This window comes from Egretta garzetta, unplaced genomic scaffold (genome assembly GCF_000687185.1).
Source record: "Egretta garzetta isolate BGI_Z169 unplaced genomic scaffold, ASM68718v1 scaffold448, whole genome shotgun sequence".
Taxonomy (NCBI): domain Eukaryota; kingdom Metazoa; phylum Chordata; class Aves; order Pelecaniformes; family Ardeidae; genus Egretta; species Egretta garzetta.
Genome location: NW_009260497.1, coordinates 3,079,608 through 3,090,612, shown reverse-complemented (window position 1 = coordinate 3,090,612; position 11,005 = coordinate 3,079,608). Strand labels below are relative to the sequence as shown.

The following is an 11,005-nucleotide window of genomic DNA, read 5'->3' as shown; positions in this document are numbered from 1 at the left end:
GCAGGATGCGTGGCTGTATTAAGTCTTGATGCTGCTCATTAGCTCATGGTTATCCTCTGAAGTTCAACTGGCAGGGGCTGAATATGAAAATGGTTTTTTCCATGTATCTTTTACGATATTTGATTATAAAGACACATTAGATATATAAAATAATGTTTTCTGACTGCATTTTTATTTTCTGGAAAATGAATCTTACATTTTGCTTTCTGTAGTTTGTAAGTAACTTCACAGTAGTCTACATTATTTTGGGTTTTGGTAGTTGTTTTTTTTTTAAAGCAAATCGAAATAGTTAACAGAAAATTAAAACCAGCCTGTGTCTAAAAAAGAAGGTTTATTAGCTACTTTTTTATGTACTATGAAATAGCGCAATTTGAGTTAATGAGAAGGATCCAGGTTTGCAAGAGTGCTTTGGCTGGGTCATCTGCTCTGGGTAGTCCCACGTTTTCTGTAAATTAGCTTTACCGAGATTTAATTTCACAGATTTCTTTTTTTCCCTAGTTAGCTACATGTTTTAAGTTTCTTCAGCGTGGTATTCTAGTTGAGGATTAAAAAAGAAATCCAGTATTTCAGTTCCCTTTTTTAACTACACGAACTGAAAATAAACTCTGTACTGTATGTGGTTTCGAAAGGAAATTCTCAAATATCTGAGGTTTAAAAAAAAAAAAGGCAGCGTACCAGAGATGGAGAAGGGAGAAGGTCACAGGGAAGGAGCACAGCAGATCGTTCTGGAAGGACACGAAGACGGGGGAAGGCAAGATAAAGCAAAGCTGCTGATCGTCATAGCTTAACATGGCAGGAAGAGACTCACTTCACTGAAGTATTCTTGAAAGTGTGACATTATTAACACACTGAAAAATAATGATGTTCCTCTTTAAAGGGCTTAAAATGTTAGTACTTCTTTTAAAAGTGCATCTTAAAGCAGGGGGAAAAAAAGAAACTAACAATAAAAATGCAAATGGCGACCAAATATAAACAACATCAAGAGGATAAATAGATAATGGTCCTTTTCAAACAGATGAGCAGTGTGACTGTTGCAGTGCTGCAGAACTGTGATCTTTAACTTGCTGCTCTTCTGCTGATTCTTGGGCTTTTTTGAAGAATCGGGGACCATGCAGAAGAAAAGGGAACCAAATGTGGTGCTGCCATCCAGAAAGGATCTAAGAGTGATAGCTCTTATCTAAAAGATAAATATCTAGCTGTAGTAACTAAAACAAAACAAAACCTTTTCTAAGTATTTGAACACTAATGAAGCCACGAGCTGCAGTCAGTTCTAGGTTTATAACCAGTCAATATGCCAGGCAATTTAGATTATGATTTTTACAGAATTTTCCAGCGGTTCCATGACATTGCCGTGCATCCTGGTGTGCATCAGCGAGCCTCGCTGAGGTTATTGAGCTCACTCGGTGATCCAGGACTGCTTAGCAGTCAGGTTTTGTGGGAGGGCTGTTAGAAAGGCAAGTGAAGGTGCTGCGTGGATTTTAACGAGGGTGAAAGACCACTCGCTGACTGTACTCAGCAGTGAAGTGTTTCTCTGAGCCAGGGTTTTATTGAAGAACCACAGGGTCTGGTGGGAGATGCCATGGTGTGTAATGTATCACGTCCACTGAAGGCATCTGACCATGTGATCATGTTTATCACATTTGCAGATACCATACTGTATCAGAGTACTCAAGAGTTACAGCAGAATAAACAACACGAGTGGCCTACAGAAAAGTAGAAATGTAGGAAGGATAAAATGAAATTAGGTATTTTTGATAAAAGAAGTTTTTGCTTGGGAGGAGTAGTCTGAAACTTAGGTACCCATTGGAAAGAATAAGCCTGTGAGGCAGCAGTGGCTGAGGGACAGGACCTTACAGGATGTGAACTGTTGGCAACCTAACCTTGAATTTGCAATGGAAATTACGAGAATGGAGAGTTAGCAATGCACTGGGCCATGTAAACAAAATTATCTACCTACTACAGCGAAATGAAATCATGTCTTTATATGGCCACAGGAAACCTTCTAGCAGAATCCCATAGGAAACTACCAGAAAAGTATCAATTAATAGGATTCTAAAAACCAAGCTATTCTAAATTCTAACAGGGAATTGAGATGTAGAGCAGGAGAGAACAGCTTTACATCTGTACAACTCATACAAGAAAATGGAAATATTGTTAATATTTACCAATAACAGAGAAGTCAAACATCAAAGAAGGTGAAGAAGTGTCTGGGATGATAAAACTATTAGCTATTTCTGACTGCTTCGTTTAGAAATATCACATTCCAGTACCACGTTTGGCACACGGTTAGTCCGAATGACAGCATGACCTTACTGTCACGTAGCTCCCTCTCTTCTGTTCCTGGTTTCATTCATATGGAGTGCGCTGAAATTATGCAAAATGAGGCTGGAGGGGATACTGAGGATTGTGTATTTCTTTTCCCTTTCCAGCTCTGACAAAAACATTTGGACCAATGTTTTGTATTTTTTATTTAAATACTGCCAGTGAAAGAGATTGTAAACACAAACATTTGGAGTTTGGACTTTGGGCCTTTCTGTGCCCTCTCAGTGCCTGGAACAATGTGACTCTCAGTCTCTCTGGGTCTCCGAACACGCGAGAACCATGTGAGGTAGAGGCCAGAACAGGAAATAGGTGACAGAAGAGGTGTCTGCTGGAAGGAAGCCTGCGACTGGAAGATCTCTCAGGCCGTGGGGAACTGCTCTGGGGGGGCAGAGGGCGCGCATTTGGGAAGCTTGGAACCACTGTAGATAAAGCACACAAGTATGTGCCTGTAGGCAGCGATCGTGGTCTGACTCAGTTAATGATCTGCATTTGGGCTTTTGAACCTTTTGTATTTAACACATAGGGTGACGCTTTTTTATAATTAAATGTTAGATAAAGCTATCAGAATCAGATTTGCTATGCTTGGAAGACTCTGTTGGACAAGTTGTGCCTTTCTATTTTGATATTACTACTGCAGACCTTCTTCTCCAGGACTGTAGACATCTCCACAAAGGTGGAGACATTTGGTGACATGCATCTCTTTCCATTTACCCAGAATACGAAAAATAGCAATGCTTTCTCTTAATTTATAGCAGGCTTGTAGCTCTGTTTAGATGGAAAAGTTCCTCCTTAGTCCAATTTGTTCTTTTGATTCTCGTGCTTCTCACTGTGTGCTGCTTCTCCTTAGCAATGGCTGCAGGGCACGTCCAGGAATTTGCATGCTTCACCGACTATGACAAAGAGCTGGTTTGTCACTGGAAGGTGCCTGCGCACATCAATTGCTCCAAAGAATTCCTGCTCTACTACAGGAAGGATTTTTTTTCACCGACCTACGACAGGAAGGATTTTTCTTCGCTGTCGTAAGTGTTTAATAAGATGTTACGTTATCATTGTTGGAATTTTGTATATCCTATAGCCATTATCAGCTTTGATTCCCTCCCTCTACTGTGGGTGTCTGTGACAGAATGTAATCCAGATTATTATTCTTGCCAGGAGGAAAATGGGTTAGTGCAATTAACAGCACGCTCTGTTCAGTGGTCTACGCTTCTGCAGACCCCTCTGGCACTCTTAGTACAGAGGAGTGACTAAGTCCTACTTGTAGGAGTGGTAGCGCTCTCATCAGTTTATGCAACCTTCATTTTGTGTGAAATTTTACCTCCTTCAGGAGAAATCTTACCTGTTTTACCAGTATGTAGCCTGTGTGGAAGGTATTCTCCCCTGGAGCCCAGGTGACTTTTTCTGTGCACAGCCTAACTCCATGTTCAAGTGCAGACCATTGTTCTGCAGCAGCGCCAGTCGTCATCTCCTGCAAGGGAAGATGCATCTGGGCTCTCCTGTTCCTCTCCACGTGATTTCTCCATGCAGACATCCAAACAACCTCACTTTGTTCACTGTAGTAAACCTGTTCCTATCCTAGCAAACTGTCAGTCCACTCCTCCAGGTTGAAGTGTGATGAAGGGTGTTAATTTTTCCTCTTGGGATCAATCCTTGGCCTTTCTGTCAGGTTCTACATTTGTGCGATACAGATATCTGAGGGGTGTTTGGGGAGAGTGGGTTGTTTGGGGGAGCTCAGTTTTGGTTTGGATTTGTTGGGGCCAAACATGTCTAGGAACTGAGCTTGTTTGTGTCGGATTTGATTAGCTCTGCACCTTGGGAAGCTTGATCTCACCTTTTCAAGAAATAGTGTGCCACAGTCGCTAAACATCACCTCATTTTCTGCCTGTTTTTCAGAGATCACGTGTGTTTTCCCGAGAATGGAAAAGAGAGTTTAAGGTGCTCTTGCACAATACATCCGGATTATTTTGTATCAGGCCTCACATATATTCTAGCTCTGCAGTTCAATGGGACAGATGTGTGGCACTACAGTGTTACACCAGCCCTGGTTGGTAAGAGACTGTTTACTTTGTCACCAGGACATCTGGTTCCAGGCTTTGCAATCCTAGCTGACGCCTCACTCCTGTCACTGGAACGGTTTTTCCTTCTCAGAGGTGAAAAGTGCCATGCTGGCTTAAATGCAGAATCCATTTGGCTTAGAAACCTGATTCTGGAGTAGATCCTTAAGGAAAGAGTATAAGTAGCTGGGCAAGCAGAGAGTGATTCTTCCTCTAGCTGCACCCTCCCAGCTGCCAGCCAGCAGCAGTTTGGGGGCTTAGACGTGTCTTCAGTGCATTTTACTTGTGGCTGTAGAATTCAGGGATGAAGAGGAACATGTTACTTCCAGTTTCTAGAAAGACACTAGGCTATCTCAGCTGAAATGTCTTCCGTTCCTGTCTCTGTCATACTCTGATTTCTCATGCTAGTTAGGTCATCCCCCTGAACAGAGATTTTTACAGTAATTGCTGTTGGATTATAACAACCAGTGATAAAAAGTTAATGGCTCTGCTCTTTGACAGGACAGAGCATGGGTACAGTTCGCGTCTCTCTAGAGACACCTGGTTTGTTTAGAACGGTGTGCTTGTTCACAACACTTGTCACCTCAAACACTCAGAAATTGCTCACCTACCTTAGGTGGGCATTCCCCTGCATCGAGGAGCTGATTCTTTTCAGAGTACTTGGCTATCACTGCTGCTTGTCAGCAGAATGCACAGGAGCCTGCATCAGTTCCTAAGAGGCCGGTAGCCCTGGCAGCCTGGCTGCAAAGCTGTCGGGAGCTCCGTGCCTGCCCCACGGCACAGCGTGCTACTGTGAGGGTGTGAGTTGTTCCCGTTTTTCCAGGCTGAAAGCTGCATCCAGTGCACCAAAAGGCTGAACTTGCAGTTTGTTCAGCCAACTTGAAGATTCAGTGCTTGTTAATGAATATCTTGCAGTTGCTCTGTTTTGGCTTCTGTATCATTGTGCTACAGCATAGTGAAAAGGGCTGAAGGCATTGACTGCGATGAGATTCTGGTCTCTGGTGAATGTTTGTCTCTCTGCTCTTCTCCATCACTGCTTTCCCATTGCCATGTTCTTAATTGTATTTTTTAACATACAGTTAAGCCAAGGGCCCCCAAAAATCTTGCCATTAAGAAAGTTGAAAATGGTAATTTCAATCTGAGCTGGGAGGAGAGCTACTCTCCTCCATCCATGCTCACTGGACAGCCGGTCATCTATGAAGTGAAATACTGGAGGAAGCAGCACCCGACAGAGGTAAGAGACAGCCAGTCTCTTCATTTTCTGTCTCTCTGGAGCTTTCAGGTTTACAAAGTCCTCTGAAAAGTCTTGAAACCATTTAATGAATAATGGTGTGAGGGCCAGCAAGGGGGAGTCCCACAATGTTCCTGTTCACACACTTGCCACAGGTCACATTGCCCCAGAGTGGTTCAGATGGGCTTTAAAGGCTTGAGACTCCTCTGACTGCCACCCCAAACCAGCCTGCTGCTCACAGGAGGCAGGGTGGAGATTGAAAATCCAGTGTTTCTGTTCCCTGACCTTCATTTGCTCCTTAGACATCAGGAAGCTGGAGGCTGTTCGTGACTCTGTGGCACACTTGAGGCATTTCAGGCACCCTCCTGAACAACCCAGCACTTCAGGACTGGGCTGCTTCTGGCAGGGGAAGCACATGCATGGTGGCAGGTCACAAATGTCACCTGCTTGGGACAACAAAGTGCAGTATCACACGTGGCAGATTAGGTATACAGTCATTCATCTGAAAGGTTGCTGAGACACGTAACGCTATTGTTGTTTGATTGCTGTCACTAAGCCTTTACCTCATAAAGAAATCGAAGTGAACTTTCTTACTTTCTTTTCAGGTTTCTGTAAAAGCAATTAACTACCAGGCAAAAAGCTTTGAAATTACTGCAAGCTCCTTGAGGAGAGGCTATGATTATGTTGTGAGTGTAAGGTGTAACTATACAGACTACCCGGCCTACTGGAGCGAATGGAGCGAGGAAGTTGAATTTCACTACGGTGAGTATTGTGACAAATAGCAGTTTGATGGAAGTATGGCGTAGTTTTATAAACCATATCATATATACCCTGCTGCTCTCCTCTCGGAGGAGAGTTATGGAGTCATCATCTTCACCCTTCTGAATTTATTGTGGATACAGCTGTAAAGGCTTCTAAATAGGCCAAACATAAAAAGGCAACTCCTGGGGAAACTAAGGAAGAGAAGGCCAAGGGAAGTTGGATTGTTCAGCCTTGTGAAAAGGAGGCTGAAAGGGGATGTGTTTATTCTCTATAAATATTTCACGAAGTAGACAACAGAGAAGGGGAAGAGCTATTTAAACTAAAGAGCAACATTGACGTAAGAGCAAGTGGGTATAAATGAACATGAGAGAAACCTCAGGCTGCAAATTGTGCAAGACTTTTAACTATCAGAGGGCTGGTGGTTTATAAAAATCTCTGAAGAGCAGCAGAGAGGACAAGCAGCATAGCTGCACTGCGGAGAAGTTGATAATGCCATTTGAGGGACCACGTGACGGGTTTGTCCCCGAGAGCTGACAAAGGGCCTCAGGGTGCTTGTTGGCTCTCCCCGCTGCTAACGCTCCCAGCAACTGGCTGCAGTACTGCACTGCCCTTCCAGGTGTGCCACACGCCATCGCTGCTGGTAGCTCTGTGTGTTGTGTTGTTTATCTGCTGGAGTCGTTATTTTACATCCTCTAAAGGAGCATTTTATTGAGGTGAAAAGAGCAGCAATGAATTTGGTGTTGCCAGTACTTGTATTTGTGTGCACAGACAGATGTAAGTGTGTATGTTTATTTAACAGATTACCAAGTAACGGCTGAAGACGTTCTGCATATGGCTGTTCCTGTGTCCTGCATACTGATCATGGCAGTGTCTGTAATCTGTTACTTCTGTTTTACCAAGTATGTACCGTACTGTCCACAGGTTTTATAGAGTAGTGGTTTGCACAGGTATCAGTACTGCTATCGATTAGCTGAATGTCCAGTGGTACAGGAATCTGATGTTTTGGTTTATCCTCAGCGCCTTTATCTTGCTCTCTGTGAGCAAACGTTTTGTAAACAAGACTCAGTTGCACCCTGCCGTTTTCTGAATAGATAACTGAATATTCTCTATTAATCTGACTAAATGGGCTTGTTACAGCACCCAAAGCAGGCTGCAGTTACGGAGTTTGTCAGTTTTGGACCCCCGTCTTTGCTGGAGTTCCAGTAATAGTGATTAAATATCTGAACTTCTTTTTAAATTTTTTAGTGGTAGTGTGAAAGTGGGATCCTATCTGATTCACAGATCATTTCAAACATGGTTAGAAGAACATGTGACTGTGGCTGTGCAGAGCAGTCACGCACCAAACACATAAACATCTTTGCACCAGTTTAATGAAAAGCAGCGCTTGGAGATGCGCAGAACAAGCGCTTCCTGTTGCTGCAATGCAGATGGCCGAGAGGGAAGTGTATGCTGATGGAGCCAAAACACAGTCAAAGCAAACAATTTTAATTCTTCCCTTGCAGAGTGAAGAAAGAATGGTGGGATCAAATCCCAAATCCAGCAAAGAGCCATTTGGTCGTAAAAAACGTCAAGGTAATGTAAAAGCTTTGCAAAAAATGCCTTTTCCTGATCACCAGAAGTAGAATACGTAACAAGTGCTATTGTCTGGCTGGTGCAGGAGATGCTAAATACAATTCACATGTGTCCTAAATCTCATTTGTTTCTTTATTAGCTTTCAGTTTTGTGCTACATTGATGAAATTAAGTTCCCTTTCCATGACTTAAAGCAGAGTCAGATGGAAAACCAAATGTAAGTAAGATAAAGGGGGGGAAAAAAAAAATCCTTTGCAATACAGCATAAAATAGTTTCCTATTACATAAGCATTAATTCTCCTTTCCTTTTGACTTCCAAAAACAGAAGTTGCAAGAACTGTCTGGCTCAAAGCTTGTCAAGCCAGAACTTCAAGGGAAAAGATAACATCGGAAATGTTGAGAAATCTTGCAGTTGCCACAGCAAGACTGGAGAGTGGTTTCCAAAAGGCAGCAGTGCAGTTTTAACCCCTGAGACAATTCTGGTCGAAGAGTCTATAGAAATCTGTGAATGTTCAACAGCCATTGAGGCTGAAAGCCAGGAAGAGACAAGTGACCAGATCACCGCGTTTGAGCCTTGTGAGAGCAGCATCGGTGCTTTCAGAGAGCACACTGAACACAACGATGCGCTAGCTAGCATGTTTATTGAGCTCCTGGCAGATGAAAACAACATGCAAGACAATAAAGACCCAGACAGCACCACAGGTGAGAATAAAACCTTTGAGAAACTTGAGTCACAAAATCCATCACAGCATAATCCAAAAGAAAGCGCAGCCCAGAGTCAGCAGCCATGTGATACTTCTCATACAGTCTCCCTTTCCACCAAAGCCTCTCAAGATGACTACAATTGTAGTACAGCCAGCAAGAAGTCAGAACAATCAGAAGAATCCTTTGAATCTGGCTATCGGAGCTCCAGCATAAATTCTGCTTCTCTGGATACAAGAGATCTGGTTCATCAAAGCCTTTTTCCATGCAGTTCTGAAAGTCAGCATGACTTGTGTGTCCTGATCCAGGAATCTCCAAATAAACCATCCTTTGGGACCAAGAAAGACAGAACAAGCAACCCTGCACACAAGAGTTTTGATGCCCTTGTGTCTCCATCCATGGAGTTGTGTAGCTCTGCCTACAAGAGCTGTGACACCCTCATGTCTCCACCCGTGGAGCCCTGTGGTTCTGCCTACAAGAGCTTTGATACTCTCGTGTCTCCATCTGTGGAGCCCTGTGGTTCTGCCTACAAGAGCTTTGATACTCTCGTGTCTCCATCTGTGGAGTCCTGTAGTTCTGCCTACAAGAGCTTTGATACTCTCGCGTCTGCATTCAAGGAACCAAGTAGCTCTGCCTATAAGAGCTTTGATACCCTTATGTCTCAGTCCACGGCTAACAGTAGCCTGACTCCATGTTCTGAAAATGTGTGCTCCTCACCACCTTTGACAGAGTTTTTAGAGACACCAGAACATAGCTGCAGAGATCAAATTTATCATCCCCCTAGCAATCAGACATGTTACACCAACTACGGATTGCCCTGCACTGAGCTTGATTTTCGAAGCACCCGTTCAGAACAGACTGCTTTTCCATCTTGCTCCACATATGCAAATGACAGTGCGTCAGCTTTCCTACCAGGGGAAGAAATACGTAAGCAAGTAACATATCAAAATGTTCAAAAGGAAGCCAATATAATTTCTTGCCCCATCAGATCTCAACCGTCTGGTTATCAACCTTTTGATAATGCAGTTAAATGTAACAGTACATACTGTGACAAGGACAGTGAGGTTATCTCTGGGTCACTATATGAACCCTTCGTTCGTCTTTTGTACAACAACTTGAGAGAAGCACCCCCAGATACCATCATCTGTGAACCTGGCCAGAGGAGAGATGACCACATATGTTTGGTTGTACAGGATTTTGACTGCAGCGTTGCCCCAGGTTTAGCCTCTAGTGACAGTGCCACACAGACCAGTGACAGCAGCCTTTGGATCATCAACTCCAGTGAGCTGTCTAGTGATAGCAAAGATGAAAATACCAGCAGAGACAAACAGCTCTTGCATTCGTTGGAGCTGAACTGTCAGGATTTTAACAGCGGAGAAAGAACTATCAAGGGGACGAAACCTAACGGCTTTAACTGTACTGGCAAAGGAATGCAAGAGAGCAGCAGTGACAGACTAAAGGCCGACCTTCACCGCCACATGCACACCCACTTGGGGGAACTTGGAAATGCAGGGGAAAATAAAGAGGCAATAAAGCACGCGGTAGGCAGGAGGTGTGGCTCAGCAGGTGGCCTACCAGAGGAGTCATTAGGCAGCATCGGGCTGACCTTAGAAAGAAAAACTGCAGAGCCCCTGGAGCTCCTGGTCTCAGAGGAGTTGTCAACCCCTCTTTTTGTGGATAATTCCTGCCCTTCTGATTCTCACACCATTCACAGCGAGGGTTCCAGACTGGCACCTGCAGTTAAAAAAGGACCAGTAGAACTGATGAAGGAAAACAACAAGAAGAATGAGAAAAAAATGAAACTTGTACAAGCCCTTGTACAGGAGGACAACTGCTACATGAAGGTAGCCTAGCCACACGTGCCAAGACAGAGCCAAACCAGCCTGTGGACATAAACTGTATGGCAAATTGAAATGTTGCTCGTTCTTCCAGTCTTCCCAGAAGCGAGGGCTGCTGCGGCTCAGGCATGGATTCTGTGGGTTGTAACACTCGTGCCTGCTGCAGGGCCTGCAACCAGTATGTGATGCAGGCCCCTGGGGAACAGCAGGGGTTAGCACCTAGCAACTGCAGCTACAGCTCTGTCGGGGGACGAAGCCAGAGCTAAAGCTTCTCTGGCCGTGACTGTTCTCTGGAAGTGAGCAGCAGCTGCGTAACGTAGGATTCCTTAGTACGGCTCCTGTAGTTGCTGCCTCGGCTGGGTGCCTTGCTCGGGAAGCACAGCGAGGTGATGTGGGAGGTGCCAACACACCCGGGGTGGGAGGTGGGTGCAGCTCAGAGGGGAAGTAACTGGGGCTGGCAGCATCACACAGCTTCTGTAGCATATTTACTGGGGGGCGGGAAGGGGAGCGCCTGTGCCTCGCCCCAGC

At 44.4% G+C, this 11,005-nt stretch overlaps 1 protein-coding gene across 2 annotated transcripts in view; it reads left to right on the top strand.

The window, feature by feature from the left end:
* The window catches only part of IL4R (interleukin 4 receptor), an 11,729-nt gene extending 724 nt beyond the window's left edge, over positions 1–11,005 (top strand). The window contains exons 2-9 of one of the 2 annotated variants that reach the window (XM_035900032.1): positions 3,170–3,341; positions 4,213–4,367; positions 5,453–5,607; positions 6,210–6,366; positions 7,166–7,265; positions 7,869–7,938; positions 8,078–8,154; positions 8,263–11,004. In XM_035900032.1, coding sequence (XP_035755925.1) covers positions 3,170–3,341; positions 4,213–4,367; positions 5,453–5,607; positions 6,210–6,366; positions 7,166–7,265; positions 7,869–7,938; positions 8,078–8,154; positions 8,263–10,492 — 3,116 coding nt within the window. In that variant the 3' untranslated portion in view covers positions 10,493–11,004. Of the gene's footprint in view, positions 1–3,169; positions 3,342–4,212; positions 4,368–5,452; positions 5,608–6,209; positions 6,367–7,165; positions 7,266–7,868; positions 7,939–8,077; positions 8,155–8,262 lie in introns of those variants that run through there. The other variant, XM_035900033.1, reaches the window with a different exon arrangement.